Consider the following 18,400-nt stretch of genomic DNA (forward strand, 5'->3'; position numbering starts at 1 on the left):
ATGATTTTATGCTCCTAAAGTAATATTGATAGAACAGTAACTAAGTAATTTCAGATATTTGGGATTATTTGTGTTGACCCTTGAGTTTTTTTCTTTCTTTTTATAAAGTAGATGCTATGTACATACTTGTAAAGTTCTGCAGGTAGCTTTAAAGAATGAAGTGTCGAATGCAAGTCCCTAAACAAAATAAATAAAAACAATAACAAAAAGCTATGCAAATGAATACATTTGTGTAGCTTACTATAATGATAGAAAATGGACTCTCCTTTCTAAATTTAGGAAGATATCTTTCTTGCAAAAGTTATCCAGTCTGTTTTCAGTGATTTCCTTTTGACAGTAACAAAATCTTATTTCTCATAAACATTTCTGAGAATAGGTCTTCTCCAGCGTTCCTAACATGGAGCATTAACTCTGACATAAATAAAGGTATACACAGTAGCTTTGAGAATCCCACACTCTCATGCATGGGCTGTGGGTCATTCTATGAAATCCAATGTGAGTCTTCAGAGTATCCTTTGGAGATTATATAATTCATGCAGTCATGCTCATTTTTGCATTCATGATTGCATAACATCCTTGCAAGTGTTTAGTGAATTTTTCAATTTCTTCCCCTCATTATTAAAAGGTGCCCAATAAACCTGCCCAGTTTTGAGTCCAAGGCAGAAGACAGTGGTTCAGCACTTACTGTTTTCAGAGGGAAGACTAATCAGGATTATTTTGTCTTTTCTAGTTCCCTGTACCATCCCAGAGACAAATATCTTAAGTAGTAATAACAACCTATTTTTACATGGGTCAGGGAGCTAATATTTTGCAAGAGCACTGAAGGGAGGCATATCTAACCGAAAGCATCATGAGAGAGCTTGGCAGAGGAGCCATTCCCAAATTCCCACCAGGAAACTCATTTTGAAAATGAGACTTCATTTATTTATTTTTTAAATCATACTAAACAACACATTTTGTTAGTGCTAATAAAATTCCACTTCTTTCATTTTCTAATCCAGCCACTGCATTTGACCCTATATTACCCTAAAGTACTGAATTGTTCAGATTCACTTTAAACTGCATGAAGAAACTTCAATAATTTAGTTTAACTGTCCTGTTCTTTCATTACTGGCTATTCCATGGCTATCACCTTCTAAGACCCAATCTGAGTGAAACAGGTGTACTATTATCCAGGAAATCATATGGAAGTAAGGCAGTCATCAAATGGCATGGAAAAAGGTGCCAGGCTCATGGCTGTACTTGCTATGCTTTCTTTGATTTAGTTTTTTTCTTTTCAGTGCTGGCCACTTTTTTTTTTTTTTTTTTAAACATTTTTTAATTGATGATATTTTAATTGGTAAGATATTTATTTAAATTCTGTAATAACTGACCTAGTCCAATCTTTACCACTCTCATCCTTTGCCCTACCAGTCATTTCCAGAACTACTATATTTTTTCTGTCAATGATACGTAGTGTGAAAGCTGACGGCAAGATAGTAGTACAGCTCATGCTTTATGCATGCTATATATTCACATTGTGATAACTTGTGTCTGGTTGTTGTTTTTATTTCAAATAACCAATCACAGATCTTTGTTTTCCCTGATCTGAATCACAGAGACACTTATCTTTTTGCCAAACTAATCCTTCATGTTGGCAGGGTTTTCCCAGAAGTTACATCTGCTAAGTTGGTTTTCTTCTGCAAAGTTAATTACTGGAGGCAGTCTAACTATTCCACTGGGTTTTTTGAAGGAAGTTTCAAAAATATGGGAAAATGATGTTTCCCACACTTCTTACATCACTAAATTTTCTATACCAAAAAGCACTTAAGAAAGTCTGAGCATAAAGAAAATTATCTCATCTTATTTAATAAGTAACACGTTTCATTTTTAGCATTAATAAAATTTATTTTAGATTTTGTGGAATAGTTTATTTGAAGAAATGCATTTTTTAAGTAATTTCTTTCAAAAATGTCAAAGTTGGAATCTATTCAGAGGAAAAACAAACAAACTAAAAAACCTACAGCTGTATCTCCATGATTACTTCTTCTGCTTTTAGGAAAAGAATGGAAAAAGGAAGATAAGTATTTGAAATATATATATTTAATTATATATAATTTATTATTTATATAATAAATTTTGTTATATATTATATATTTATATACACACATATATAAATGTGTGTATATATATGTATATATATATTTATACATATAAGTATATTTAAATGTTACTCCTCAAAGGAAAAGCCTTGAATGTGAAAATAAAAGTTGAAAAATAAACTGATTAATATTCAAAGTCTTCCTTTTGGCTGGCCTGTTTTGCTTGCTAAAAATAAATAAATAAATAAATAAATAATCATTATAAATGTTTCAGTGTGCCTGCTTAATATTTTATTTTCTGCACATTATATTTATTTTTCCTGTATGATCAATCTGGAGTTAGTAGTTTATGTGAAGTATAAAAGGCAGTATCCACTTTCAGCACTTCCTCTATGTTACCCTTCAAAAATCTCTGAGAGAAATCCTGGAAAGATTTAATTTCACTTTCATGACATAAAGCATTAGTATTCCCAGTGGTCTTAATAAGATTATACTGGTGTTTAAAGTTAGTCATACACATAAGTCTTTGCATAAAGACCAAACGGTGAAATATGCATGAAAGACATAAAGGTGAAGTGGTATCACCTGAAAGGGGAAAAGGCCTAAAGAGGCTTTAATTTATGAGAAGTTCACTTCTGAAGTTAAGCACCTCTAATTGCCGTAAGTTAAACACCAACAGCAAAAATCAAGACCGAACAGTACAATTTGCAGTCCTGAGGTTTGGATGCATTGCTGTTCTCTTTGTCTACTTTGAACAGTGGCATTTATTGTTGCTGTTTTGCTGCTTTCTCTAATTGTCAGTCCTGAATAGTGTGTGTTTATTTTCAATAATAGCCTCTGTGGAGAGCATTCAGTTAAACCTTTATGAGTAAATTATATTCCCTGTCCACTTGGTATTCTCGATTCAATTTGTAATCTTTTTCAAAGTGCCAAGACTTTGAAAAGACTTTTAGGAGGACATGTTTGTTTTTCCCATGCCGTCCCTGTACTGATTTGACCCTGTCCAGTTCTGATCATCTGAGTGCACTGTTCTGCTCTATTGAGTTCCCTGGAACCCAGTCCCATTTGTCATTACTCACAGGGTCCATCCTGGCTTTTCATTCTGCTGAGTCACAGCATTAGATACTATCCAGTCTTTAGGAATAGCTGCTTTCCTGAAGGAGCTATCATGTATTCTTGGCAACAGTTATTTTGGCTAGATAAACTATTTGATGCCTTTAGAACCACCAGTGGAATTCCTTTTACTTTCAAGATTTGTCACAGAAGTTATTTCAGTGACTCTCTATCACCTTCCCATTTTAGAGATTTCATTCTCCCCTTCCTCCTCTTTTTTTCTCAGCTACTATGTTAATTTCTTTAAATCATGACTCCAAACAGGAAGTTTAACAATTAAACAGAAATAAAAGAGAAAAAGACATGATGTTCACTTTGATTATATGATTTTATTTGTTATTCTTTCCGAAGTATAACTCTTCACAGAGACATTTTCTCTTTCTTCCTCTCTCAGAAACATTTTATTGTAGCATCTGTTTCTCCAAAAGCATTTTACATACCTATTTATATTCAGGGAGAGTTGCTTTCGCACACAGTCTGTGTATATCAAGCACTTTTAAATTAATCTCTGTAGCTTGGTCGTGGTATCTATTTCTGCTTGTTCTGCATATTACCTCTTTGTCCTTCATCCTTAAGTGGAAAGCATACTGACATATTTAATTCATGTAGGATTTCATCCCCTGCTCAAAGAAATTTCAGCTTCTTCATCACTGATTTATTCTGTTTTTGGAATACAAAACTCCATCAGACATCTACTACTATCTTTCCCAAATAGTCATCCCATACAGAAAAGACCTGTTAGCTGATTAATTAGTCAGTGTGAGATATAAACGCATTTGTTTTAAGGCATCTTTCAGGTCTTGAGATTTGAAATCCCATCCCTCCCCCCCTCATTTTTGTTTTTTTCACTGATGTGAAACAGTCAGAACACAAAAAGAAGTTGGGCAGCAATCTCCATTAGCCAGAGGAATTGTTACAATCTCCTTGTGAACTGACTCTCAACTATCCATATGGTTAGTAATAAATTCCTAACAAATCTGGAAAATGTGATAGTCATAGAAAATGATATAAAGGCATCAGGAAAGCTGAACTAAACATTTTCCAATACTGGTACTGAATGTAAAGTAAATAGAGAACTTAAATATACCTTGTTATGCAGTCTGGTTGCTAGTGACTTGGAGTACAAGCTGCTTCATATGTGTCTCTCAAAATAAGGACCCTGGCTTGAAGCCCCAGAATGTGCCTGGACACAGTAGTCCTGGACACAGTAGTGCTTTTAAATTAGTCAGTAAGAGATGAAGGGTTTCAGCCAGGACATGTATGTTCTTTGAATACATCTTGTAGGGAGAATCTATTTTGGGATTCTTCCAAAGTATGTGACTGTACAAGACTGAAATTCTGATGTGCATGAATAAATTCTGTGGTCAAATTTCAGAATAACTAGTAATCACAGTGGAGACTGGGAAAATGCAGTCAGTGTGAAAGCCAGCAACAGATGACCCAGACTAGTTTCTGCTTTCCCATCATGAGTCTTTTGCCAGTTTTCTTGTTACAAGGTAAGGTTCTAAATAAGTCCCTGGTGGCGATACACGCAGCAAATGTTAGGTCTACATTGAGAACTGTGACCATGTCTAACCTTAGCTGTCTGTATTTGTCTTACCTATACTGTAACTTTGCATAGTAATCCTATGGGAACAGATGTACTCAAATTTCCATTTCAGTAACTTCACTTGGCCCACTGTGAAAGACATTTTAGTTGAGTGACATTCTTTGCACTTTGGACAGGCATAGGGGCACAGTTACCATGTCTCAGATTATATGGGGAAAATGGATGTTAACAGAATGATAAATCAGAGCCCTTACCTTAAGCAAGGATTACAGCTTGTTTTCTACCAGATCGGTTAAGTATGATTTAATCTCCATGTAACCAATTCAATTACTTACGGGCACAGATAAATCTTCTAGAATAGGCCAGTTCAACATGCAAAATCTTATAATTACTACTGATCAAAACTGTAGGTATGTATAATATAGTGATTTTACTGGAAAGCTTGCATCTAGATTCTAATAATCAAAAATAAATATAATAGCAAAGTTGATATTAAGAAGAAGAAATGCAATGAATAAATAAGTTCATAGGGTCCTCAGTTGCCTAAGAATTGTAGGAGATTCCTTCCACATCAATATTTCTTCCTCTAAAAATAGATCGTATCACATTGTATCACAAAGAGATGAGTGAAACTATACTCAGAAGGGAGGTTACAAATTTGCAAGTAGAACTTTTAATCCAGTAAATATCTTGGACAGTAGTAGAAATGGCAGAAAATAGAGTTAAAACTTTCTTGTCAGTTATAGATTTCTAGTCATTTGGTTGAAGAATGGTAAAAAATATTATATAAATGTAGTTAACCTGACCTAAGAATGCTTTGACACTGAATTCAGTCCTGTTTACCTATGGTCTTATCCAGCTGAATCCTGAAAACCTCCCAGAACAATCTCTCTGGTCATCCTGTTTCACTATTTAATTATCCTCATAATGAAGAGTTCTTTCTTTCCATTATGGTCAGTCAGAACCTCAGCTGTTTCAATTTTAGACCTTTGTCCCTTATTCTTGCCTGGCTCCATTATTTTCATAGTCTCCTATAGACATTTAAATATTGCTGTTTGATCTCCTGAAAGCCTTCTCTTTCCATAGATAAACAAGCTTACTTTCCTCAGCCTGATCATTATTTTGCTACTGACATATCAGTTGTTTTTCTTTCCCTTCATGTTCGCTGTCAGTTTTAATTCTAGTTGAGCTTTGGTTTTCCTAACACCATTTCTGCATGCCCAGGTAGAGTTTATGTATTTTGTTCCTTGCTTCCACTTCCTATATCTTTTTGCCTTGAAGCTTAGTCATGAGTTCCCTGTTGAGCCAAGTGAGTCTCTGTCTGTTTGTTACTGGAAATATAAGCTATAAAAAACTAAATTCAGGGTAAAACTCTCAGTAAAAAATGCATTGTTTTATTGATTTGTGGTGATTTTTGTCGTTTTTGCTTTTTGTGTGTGTGTGTGTGGTGGTGATGTGGGGTTTTTGTTTGTTTGTTTGTTTGTTTGAGGGTACAAGGCGTAGAACTGTTTAAAACTTGCTAATTCACTTATCTCTTCTATTCCATGCTGAAGCACTGTGATTACTTTGGCAATTAAAATTTAGACTGTTTTTTTTGTTTAGACGTGGATGTTATAATTCAGTTTTTGATGATCAGAGAAATAAAGTATCAGCAAGAGGTGTTTTTTTTTACTCTTTTCAGAAGCAGACACCTATCTGTGGAACAGTTTGCAATATTTCTTCAGTAAAATAAACAGAAACTAGATGTTTTCTAAACAAATCTGAACATAGATTTCCAATAGAAGCCAATGATACTATGATAACAACTATAACTGAAGTCAATGGGAGAACTGCTGTCATGCCCAGCAACCGAAGCGTTTATGTTTTATTAAAAGTGCAGAACTGCTTTACCAATAATTTGGGGAAACTATCTGCCTGTGTTTCATTGTCAAGATGGGAGGATACACCAAGTAACATACCACAGTACACCACAGTACACCAAGTAATGTGCCACCTACTGCATCCAGGCCTGTACTGGGACAAGAAAGACACAGAGCTCTTAGAAGGAGTGCAGGGGAGGATAACTATGATGATCAGAGGGCAGGAGCACCTCTTCTATGAGGAAAGGTTCAGGGAACTGGGATTGTTTATCCTGGAGAAGAAAACACTCTGGGGAGACCTCATTGTGGCCTTTCAGTACTTGAAGGGAGCGTATCAACAAGAGCGGCAGTGGCTGTTAATAACGGTGGACAGTGATTGGACAAGGGGGACTGGTTTTAAACTGAGACAGGGGAGGTTAGGTTAGATATTAGGAGGAGATTTTTCACACAGCGAGTGGTGACGCACTGGAACAGGTTGCTCAAGGAGGTTGTGGATGCCCCATCCCTGGAGGCATTCAAGGCCAGGTTGGATGTGGCTGTGGACAGCCTGGTCTGGTGGCTGGCAACCCTGCTTGTGGCAAGGGTGTTGGAACTACATGATCATTGTATTCCTTTTCAACCCTGGTCATTCTATGATTCTATTATTCTATAGAGTTTATGAGGTGATTGACATCTTGCAGTATTTTCTTTATCAACTAGTATGCTGTGATAGAGAGTAAGATTGTTGACCTGTATAAGATCTTCTGACCATGCTGAAAGTTAGTTAGCAGTGATACATAGTTTTTCAGAAATGTATCTTAGAGATACACAAGGTTAAATAAGAATTGATGATAGAATATTGAATTATAAAGCATGAAATATGAAGTAATCATATTGTTTCACGTGACACTGGTGAAACTGGAATACTTTCAACATTTTACTTTCAAAAAGATATGGTCCAATTACAAGGAGTCCAGACAAAGTTAATTAAAATTATCAGACAACTGGAAAACAAAACATATGAGAAAAGACTGAAACAATTCTCTACAGAAGATTGAAGACAGACATAATAAAAATCTGTGAATACATTAGAGGCTGCTGTTAAGATGACAAGTACTTCATGTTCCCTTAGAAAAGAGCAAGAATTAATGGAATTAAAGTGCAGCAAGGTTATACTAGACATTAAGAAAAAAGTTCCTTGAGGGAGATACTGGAATGGAAATCTGATAGGGAGATTGTAGAAGAACTCTGTTTTTGAGAATAAGATAAACAAGCATCTCAGAAGCTTGTTTATGGTTGATCTTGTCCTGGTAAACAGGAAGATCAAGTATCTCATATGGTCACCCTTCTAGGCATATTTTTTATGACTCTGTATGCTTGCTGAAGCTTACTGAAGATAAATTGTACCATGCAGTTGTTTACTTTTTCATTCTGTAATATATACAAGGGACAATTTTTGCTCCTGTTTATTCCATGTTTACAAATATATATATACATGTATGTAAGTATACAACTACTGTGATTAAGTATCTTCATTTAGCTTAGAGAAATAAGAAGTCTTATTCATTGTGTGTGTATTTTCTTCCATAAGTTTTCAGCTTTTGCTGCACAGCAGAAGATGTCAGCATTCAAACATTCCCTAAAAACTCCTATTTTAATGTATACATCAAAATTCCACATAGTTGTGCTGAATACTATAAATCACTCTTGATTCAGCCTATGAAGTTTTAAAGTAGACAGGGAATATATGTGGTATGTGCTACTGAGCAGCTGATTTTTAAACTGTTAAACAGTTCTGGATGTTTTATCACTTTCTGTAGTCTATGTGATGACAATGTGAACTACATCTAAAAAACTCATCTGTTTTGTTCTAATTGTTTTACTGTGTTTTAAACAACGATAACAACACTACTAGTAAGTTTGGATTGGATTGGGACATAGCTCATTTCTTGTTGATTATCTAATATATTTTTGCTACTTAATATTAAATGAAGTCAGTGTATCTTTTTTAAGTGTCATACACCATAAGATTCATAGTAGGGAAGGCTGAAGCCATTGTTTATCTTATGAGCTTAGTTAATTGGGTAACATCTACTGTTTCGTAACAAATCCTGATGATCTTGCCGATCTTCTAAGAATACAACATATTTCTAGCCTACAGTGAAGTCACAGTAAGTTTTCCCATCACCCCAAACTAAGTTTGTTTTTTCAAAGTGATCTTGAGGTTTCCCTTCTTTCCTCTCTCTCATAACATATTATCCAAACATTTTTCATCTCCAGAGGAACCATAAAGCACATTCCCATCAAAATCTTAAATCTCTGAAAGTAGTACTGAAGGGAAAAAAAACACAACAATCAACTAAAACATAAAACTAGCCTTACTTTTCCCTGAATGACTTGAGTAAACTCTTTAGTCATAGCTATAGTAAATTAAAACTCTTTAATGTCTAGACCTGCACTCTGGCTCTGTTATATATTGAGATGTTGCCTCTTTTGACTGATTTATTATGTAAAACCAAAGGGCTCATTAATCTTTTCTAGGTCTTTAGTGGAGGGAGGGGGAGAAAAGAAAGAAAGATATGATTGATTAAATCATCTTGGAGATATTATACACTGTACATCTGTAGTATACCTCAAGTCATACTAATTCTCTCTTGAAGACCTTTTTTTTTTCTTTTTTTCTTTTTAATTTGAAACGTAAGCCATTTCATTAACTTTGTGGAAATACAAATTTGTAATAGATTCATATTTTGGGCCAAAGCATTATTGTCCCATTGACTGTAGTATGGAGTCATTAGTCTGAGCATCCTATGGATGTAAGGTATTATAAGGCTTAGCTGTGATCTTGAGTATGTTTTGGGGAATAAAGTATTTCATGCTTAGATTTTTCAGGTAATTTCATATAAACAAATGATGTAGTAGCTATATGTCCAAATGAGTGATGAATGTCATGGTTATTATTACCAAACTTTTGGTTATTTGCAAATCTTCTCTGTAAATGTCACCTGCAATACCATCTAAGCTGTAAACCATAGAGAAGGATGTTAGTTAGAGATGGATTAAACATAGAAACACAGACTGTATACCTCGATGAGGTTCTTCTGCATGTTTATCTGTTTATAAATTAGACTACTCATGCAAAACCAGGGCAGCCATTGCTTTTTTCTTATGGAAGGTAAAGCAGCCTCTATTGTTTGCTGATGCAAATTTTGCTATGCAAAATGAATAGTGACTTGCACTTGACTGCAATTTTTCTGGAGTAATTTTAGAGTACTCCTTTCATAATGTTATATTCCAAAGGAGTCTGTGAAAATAGCAAACATTTTGCCTCTTTATACAGACATTCAGGCTGTTGATTGTATTTTCATAATCCTTAATGTTCAGTGAGTAAGCATCTCTTCCCACTGCAACTTTGCTTTTAAATATTATCATGAAAAATGACTCTTTTGTTCCTTCTAGTGGATCTTGTCTCCAATATTAAACTGTTTTTATAGTTTTTCTTTCAATTGCAAAGTGCTGCCTGTTTGAGCAGACAACTTACTTAGAGACATGCAGAGAACTTCAGTGACTGACTTATTGCAGGGGTTACATTATGGGAGAAGCTCTTATATCAGAAGACCCTGAGCAAAATCAGGCTTAAATACTCTGATATGGAAAGCAAATCTCTGTATCATATTTTACAGGTTAATATAGGAGGACAAGCCTTAGAAACAAATGTCTTGATACTAAAGAAATTAATCATGTTGTAAAACTGCTTAAAATTATCTCACAAGTAAAATTAATCTGTAAATAATATAAATGCTAACATATCAGTTATATGTTCAAATAGATCTTTTAGCAGTAATGCAAAGGAAACTGAATAATGTTGCAGTCATTGCATTATTGGGAAGTTGGCCTGCAGCCCAGCCCAACAATGTTAAAGACTATATTTCTTCCAGTCAAGTAATTTCTGCTTGTACTGTCTTGTTTTCAGCTTGAGTAGGTTAATTCGGGATAGTTGGACTCTCAGAAAAGACTATGACTTCATAGTGGAATTGTGTCTCTTGATGCAGTTGGACAGCAAAAATCAAATATGAATTCTGAAGAGAATTATTGAGCGTTTAGAGCTCCCAAATCCAAACCAAAGAAAGAGTCTTGATTTGGGATATTTTAGCTCAAAGGTTATAAATAAGAAACTGAGATTTGTTTTCAAAACATCTGGGAAAATGTGGGGTTCTGGGAAAATCATGCTCTCTGAGATCAGTAATAGAATCAGTTTTGTAATTCTTTGAGAGCTACAGAATAAACCCACACAAAACTGTCTTAGTGAGTATAACTGTCACACTATAAAATCACCTCTTACAATATACAAAAAAATGTGGACACATAAGAATGAAAATAGTGGCTCTTCATGTTTCTTAATACTAATAGTAGTACTAGTACTATTGAACTGAAATGGAGTAATATCTCAAATGATAAGCTAGAGAGCTTTGTGATGGAAAACAATTTTAGGAGGTCTGTTTTCAAAGTTGGCTTATATGTAAACAACCAAAAAAAAATCCAGAAATAAAGTGAAGGTCACCTGAGCATTTCTTTTAACTAACCCTTCCAGATGCAGACTAGAATCTCATGGCATCTGAACTATCTACAGTAATACAATATAAACATTTTTGTAGGAAAATGAGGAAATCTCCTATGAAAGATTCTTTGTCTCTGTTAGAAATGAACCATTAAGCAGAGTAGACTCAGCTCACGTTTTAGCAAGAAACAAACATTTTGAACTCTGTTTCTGTATTCAAATACCCAATGTTTCCTTAACTCAAGTTTATTTTGATTTAAGGACAAGCTCATTGCATATATTTCCTTGGGATATAGACCTTTAATCTGTTTTCATACATCTATATACGTAGTTATGGTGAGCAAATCACTGTGGTAGTTTTATCTGTGCTAGTACGCAGTATATCATTCCTTTCTGAAACTATAAAATGATAGGATTGTTAGCAGAAACCTGGCTAATAGGCTTTTTACTTCAATAGTATGCCATAGTCACAAACATTGCTAGTGATAAGAAAAAAGGCAAGACACATTTTCAGATTCAGAACCTCATTTACTCTAGGGTGAATATAGAGTAAGTGTACAGGAAACAAGAGAATGCATTTGAGTTTGTTCTGCTGTAACTCAAGTCAGAAACATCCCTTCAGAATGGTGTGTATTTAAAGATAGCATCATATGTTATATATTTTTGTTGGTTTTGGATTGTGGCTTTGTATCTTTTTTTAAAAATACACTTCTTGCCGAGTAGGGAGTTGATATTTATATCTCATCCTGTTTGAGAACAACCTTTAAGAATTTCAACACTTGGAGAGAACCTGTTTCCAGATTCGCTTTCAGGAAGTAGTCAAGAAATTGAAGCGGTGAGATTTAAAAGCATGTGAATAAATGAATAAATAAATATACATATATAAAGTCTAAGGAAAAATAAGCATGCCCCAAACTTTTAAGTTGTTGTCTTTCTTACTAGCAAGCTCTTGCTGCGTGACCTGTCTCTGCCCTAATTAGTCAGGGATACCAAGCAGAGAAATAGACCTGTCTACACCTGAGGAAAGAAGAGTGAAAAACAAATGTGAAGAAAGAGTTAGAATATTAACTGCCTTGCATAATTTGCTGTTTCAAGTGAAATTTCTTATGTAATTGTTCTCTTTTCAAGGGACCGAGCTCCCTTCATCTTCACATCAGAGATGGAGTATTTCATCACAGAAGGTGGAAAAAACCCACAGCGTTTTCAAGAGTTTGTGGAGCTTTGTTGTCGAGCATATAATATAGTCAGGAAACACAGCCAGTTACTCTTAAACCTGCTGGAGATGGTAAGAAGTTTGAGGATGAAACCAAAAGTCAATTTCCTCTAGTGTCTTCTTCCCTTTTAATATTTCTCTGCTGCCTCCTGTAGCACTGTGAGCTGAAGCAGTATAACACAAAATGTTAGTGCTGGCATTTCCTAAGCAAAGAAACTACATGATTTCGTGTGCTGATTTCTGAGTTAAGAAAAGCTAAGCTGCCTGGCTCCCCCCTCCGCCTCCTCCTCTCCTTCTTTTAATGCATTCTTTTTTACAAAATAGCAGAAAACTATGAAAGAACCTGGGTGCAGGTTTGAGATTCAGAAATATCACTGTGTTGGGTTTTTGTTTGTTTCTTTGGTTTTTTAGGTTTTCAAGCAGTTGTTTACTAATCTTGTTCATGGTTACAGTGAGACAAAGTGCAGTAAATATTTTACTAACTGGCTGATGTAAGAATATATAGCAGTACTGAAGCTAACAGTGATGCCACTGGAAGGATTTTATGCACAGTTCCATACGCCCTTCTCAGCATGCCAGACAGAAAAGAAAGAGAATGACCCATTCTAAAACAGATATTAAAATCTTTTTATATAGTTGTTTAAGATCTTTGGGTTGTTTGTTTGTTTGTTTTTTTCCTTAAGTATTCATACTGATTCATGTGCTGAATCAGATTCCATAACTTCTTTATGTTGCTATTTACTTGTGTATGAAAGTTTAATCATTTTCCCCTCTTGCAGGTTGAATTAAAATATTGAATTAATTAATATTTGTTTAGATGCTTACTAAGAATATTAATCCAAAAGTTATGACCAGGATCTAATGCAAAACCTAGGTAACTGGCTTTTGCATGAAGAATTCTATTCAAGGTTATAAATGGAATCCTTGATGAGGCTAGAGCATAGCCGACATTTTGCTCTGTTAACACAGTTCTATCATCTCCAGTTTCTGCAACAGAGCAGGGAGAAACAGCAGGAATTTCATAATTGCTCTGCTTTGTTCATGGACTCTCACGTAGAGGTACAATGAGTGATTGCCCTCTACAGAATAGGAGAGACTGCCCCAAAACACTTAACCCTCCTTCCCAACCCTATTAGCTGCAAGCACTGCAGAAAGCAGTTCTAGGAAATACTGCTTAGATTAGGGTGAAAAAATCTCAGAAAAACTCAGGAGCACCAATTCACTCTCATCTGCAGCAGTTTGCATTTCTGGACAAATTGTCTAAAACTGCAGTCTGCAAATACAGCTACATGATCTGCCCATCTCCTGGTCCTCAGTGCAGTCAGTCACTTCTGCAATCTGCAGAGATGCTGCTGTTAGATTACTCTGGGATAATAGAAAGAAAATGTTCCCAGCAGGAGCTCTGAAATGACTAGCTAACTTTTTCTGAAGAAAACTTAGGTTTCTCTGTATTCAGGGCATGTTGCATCTTATTCCGTTTCTCCTGATCTTTGAGGAGAAGTAATAGTCATAGAATCAGATTCATAGAATCATAGAATTGTTTGAGGTGGAAGGGACCTTTAAAAGTCATTTGTCCAACCCACCTGCAGTCTGCAAGTACTCCCATAGCCAGATCAGGTTGTTCAGAGCTCCAAGGACAGGCCATCAGCATGTCTGGGCAACCTGTTTCAGAGCCTCAACACCCTTATCATAAAAAACCTTTTCCTTATACTTAGTCTAAATCTCCCCTGTTTTAGTTTGAAATCATTTCCCCTTGTCCTCTCACAACAGACCCTGATAGAGGGTTTGTCCCTTCTTTCTTATTGCCCCACTTTAGATACTTGAAAGGCCTCTATAGACTCCCCAGAGCCTTATCCAGGCTGAACAGCCCCAGCTCTCTCAGTCTGTCCTCACAGGGGGGAATCATTTTTGTGGCCCTTCTCTGGATGCACTCCAACAGGTCCACGTCTCTCCTATACTGAGGACTCCATGTTTGGATGCAGTACTCCAGGTGAGGTTTCACCAGTGCAGAGCAGAAAGGCAGAATAACCTCCCTTGCACTGCTAGCCACACTTCTTTTTATAGGGACCATAGAATCATAGAATCATAGAATGACCTGGGTTGAAAAGGACCATAATGATCATGTAGTTTCAACCCCCTTGCCACAAGCAGGGTTTCCAACCACTAGACCAGGCTGTGCAGAGCCACATCCAACCTGGCCTTGAATGTCTCCAGGGATAGAGCATCCACAACGTCCTTGGGCAACCTGTTCCGGTGTGACATCACCCTTGGTGTGAAAAACTTCCTCCTAATATCTAACCTAAACCTCCCCTGTCTCAGTTTAAAACCATTCCCCCTTGTCATATCACTACCCACCCTTACAAACAGCCACTGCCTCTCCTCTTTATATGCTTCCTTCAAGTATTGGAAGGCCACAATGAGGTTTCCCCAGAGCCTTTTCTTCTCCAAGCTAAACAAACCCATTTCCCTCAGCCTTTCCTTGTAGAAGAGGTGCTCCCGCTCTCTGATCATCTGACTATTATTATTTATTTATTAATTTATTTATTAATCTGGCTTAGGATATGGTTGACTTTCTGGGCTGCAAGAATACATTTCTGGTTCATATCCACTAGTGTCCCCAAGTCCCTTTTAGCAGAGCTGTGCTCTACCCTTACATCCCCCGGCTGATACTTATACTGGGTGTTACCATGACCCAGGTGCAAGACAGTGCACTTAGCTTTGTTGTAACTTATGAGGTTCTCCTGAGCCCACTGTTCAAGCTGGTCTAGGTCTCTCTGGATGGCATCTCATCTCTTGGGCATGTTGACTGCACCACACAGCTTGGTGTCATCCACAGACTTGCTGAGGGTGCACTCAATCCCACTTAGATGTAGTTGATTAAGATATTAAACAGCACCTGTTCCAAGACAGAGGAATATCACTCACCATTGATCTCCATCCTGTTGCAATTACAGGCATTGCAGGCATGTGCATGTCTGCAGGGCTGTGATGTCATTAGCATTACTGAGACAGTGAGCTGACTCTCTCAGCTGGAATGTAGGAAAAGGCAGGCAAGAGAAGGAGAGGAGGTGTTGCCCTCTACATCAGTGACCAGCTGGAGTCCATGGAGCTCCACCTGGGGATAGATGAGGAGCTGACAGAGAGCTTGTGGGTTAAAGGGAAGGCAGGGGAAGGAGACATTATAGTGGGGGTCTGCTACAGGCCACCTGATCAGGAAGACCAAGTGGATGAGACCTTCTATAAACAGATAGGAGCAGCTTTGTGTTCATAAAACATTGTTCTCATGGGGGACTTCAGCCACCCTGATATCTGTTGGAAGGACAACACAGCAGGGCACCAGCAATCGAAGATGTTCCTCAAATGCTCTGATAATAACTTCCAACTTGTATCAGAACCCATGAGAAAAGATGCTGTGCTGGACCTTGTCTTCACCAACAAGAGGTGACTGGTGAGTAATGTGAAGCTCGAGAACAGCTTTGGCTGCAGTGATCACAAAATGGTGGAGTTCAAAATCTTCAGGACATCAAAGAGCATACACAGTGACCTTGCTACTCAGGACTTCAGGAGAGCAGACTTTGACCTCTTCAGAAATAAAGTCTATGGGAGTGGAAGAAGGAATGAGTTACCTGGGAAGGCTACAAAGGAGTTGTCTGAGCAGCCATGGATCTGGTTAGGAAAGATAAAACCCAGAAAGAATTACTTCTATCCAGAGACATAAATGGAGCAAGAAGAAAGCCTACAGGTATAACAGTGACAAAAAGAAAGCTGGGGAAAACATGGGCCCTCTCTGGAAGAAAACTGGAGACCTGATCATAAGGGGTATGAAGGATGCTGAGGCCAGTCAGTCTTACATCTGTGCTAGGCGAGATCATGGAGCAGATACTCCTGAAGGACCTACTAAGGCACATGGTAAAAAAAGATGGCTTCACCAGGAGCAAATTGTGCTTGTCAGACTTGGTGCCCATTCATGATGGAGTTACAGCATCAGTGGATAAAGGAAGACCAACTGATGTCATCTGCCTGGACTACTGTAAAGCATTTAACACCATCCCACATGACATCCTGTGCCATGTCCTGTGCTCTGGATGATCAGTAACTGCCCATGGTTTCTAGCAATCTATGTTTGTGAACCATAAATTATTTTGGCCCTGTTTGGGTTCTTTCATCCTCTGTCCTGGTGAGGCCTGATCTGGAATAACTGTGTCCAGTTCTGGGCTCCCCATACAAAAAAGACAGGGATCTCTTGGAAAAAGTCCAGCAGAGGGCCACTAAGATGGTGAAAGGCCTGGAGCATCTCCCCTATGAGGAGAGACTTAAGGAACTGGGTCTGTTTAGCCTTGAGAAAAGAAGGCTGAGAGGGGACTTGATCCAGGTTTATAATACTCTGAGGTGTGGAGCCATTAGTGGTGAGTCTGGTCTCTTTTCAGTAGTGCGTGGGGATAGGACTAGGGGTAATAGATGAAAACTACAGCATAGGAAGTTCCACACGAACGTGCAGAAGAACTTCTTTACAGTGAGGGTGACGGGAAGCACTGGAACAGGCTGCCCAGGGAGGTGGTGGAGTCCTCCTTCTCTAGAGCATATTCAAGACCCACCTGGACCTACCTGTGTGACGTGGTGTAGGGAGCCTGCTTTGGCAGGGGGGTTGGACTCAATGATCTCTGGAGGTCCCTTCCAACCCCTACAATTCTGTGATCCTTGTATTGGGGATCTGCTTGTGGGAAGCACGTATCAAGACTATTCATTTTTAATGGGGTGGTGAGCTAAGATTCACACACCAGCTCTGAATTCAGGCCCAAACAAAGCACAGGCGTCTGCACTCAGTGAGTATGAAGGCCTGAAAATATCAAGCGTATTAGGTAAAGATATACATGTGAGCAAGTGAGGGGATCATTGCAGACACTTAAACCTAGGCAGCTGGTGACATTTGAGTTTCCTTAAACAACCTGTAGTTATTTTCTGAACAGTTCTTTTATGCCTTGTCTAATTAGCGTCTAGTATCACTAGCCAGTTTCAGAAGTCCACCAAGGGACTGGAAACAAGATATGCCATGTGGAGCAAGAAGGACAAAGCAGCCAGCTTTCAGTACTATGTAGGTACAGCCCAGATGAAGACAATTCTTACTTTAGCAAATGGCTAAAGATCATATTCATTTCTGAAATTATTCACTTTTCTAATGCAGTGAAAGAAGCTTAATTTGTCTATGCAACAACTCTTTTTAATTTTAAAAGGGGACAGAAGTTCTATTTTATAAATGAGTTGGAGACATAAATAGTCCCTAAGTGCTGAATGTTGTTATTGTCCCTGTTCTCAATTCACTTACCAGGTTTTACCTAGTCAAGAAAATATGCTGCTTATGTTCACTTCATTGAGCATTCTGTTCCTTGCTAATCAGTGAGGCAGTAATCTAACTGTCCAGTGATACTATTGGCTGGGCCTGATAGGAAGCAAGATGTTTCTGATAATCCAAAAAAGAATATATACAGAATTTTGTATTTTTACTTTTAAATGTTGAGAAGATTAGAGGAATAAGGAAAAGGACCCCCCAAAAAATCCTTTTCCCCTTTCCTCTATTTCTCTCAACGAAACCTTAAAATAAAAGCAGTGTTCCCTTTTTTTCTTTGCTGTTATCCAAAAAACTCTGTGGGCCTTTCTGCCCGTATCAGACATAAATATCAAGAATGCTCACCATTGACTGCAAATTCACGTTTCATTCTGTGCAGTGTGAAGAACTGCTTGGTTGTTTTTTTCCTCTATCACACACAAAGAACCACCATTCTCCACTTACTGTAATCATTGAGAAAAATAAGTCAGTTTTGAATTGAGTAAAAATAATTTTAGTTGTTGACATTTTACGATGCATGGAGAGAGATGTATGAGCAATTGAATACACTCAGTTGTCTACACTGCCAATTGAGTTGTAATTTTGCAAGGGAAATATTTGGATTATTTATTTTTTGAACCAAACCTGGCCAACTAACTAGAACAATTCCAATCATAATACACAGGGCATGATGTGCTTCATCAGAGGGCAGTTCTGAATACCAA

General features: G+C 37.3%; 1 protein-coding gene across 6 annotated transcripts in view; it reads left to right on the forward strand.

Annotated features, from left to right (window-relative positions):
* The window catches only part of PIK3C2G (phosphatidylinositol-4-phosphate 3-kinase catalytic subunit type 2 gamma), a 272,235-nt gene that overhangs the window by 199,250 nt on the left and 54,585 nt on the right, over nucleotides 1–18,400 (forward strand). For all 6 annotated transcript variants that reach the window (XM_015867894.1, XM_015867905.2, XM_032445932.1 and 3 more), the window contains one exon: nucleotides 12,268–12,424. In XM_015867894.1, the coding sequence (XP_015723380.1) occupies nucleotides 12,268–12,424 (157 nt within the window). The remainder of the gene's footprint in view (nucleotides 1–12,267; nucleotides 12,425–18,400) is intronic.

The sequence above is a fragment of the Coturnix japonica genome, chromosome 1 (genome assembly GCF_001577835.2).
Source record: "Coturnix japonica isolate 7356 chromosome 1, Coturnix japonica 2.1, whole genome shotgun sequence".
Lineage (NCBI taxonomy): Eukaryota > Metazoa > Chordata > Aves > Galliformes > Phasianidae > Coturnix > Coturnix japonica.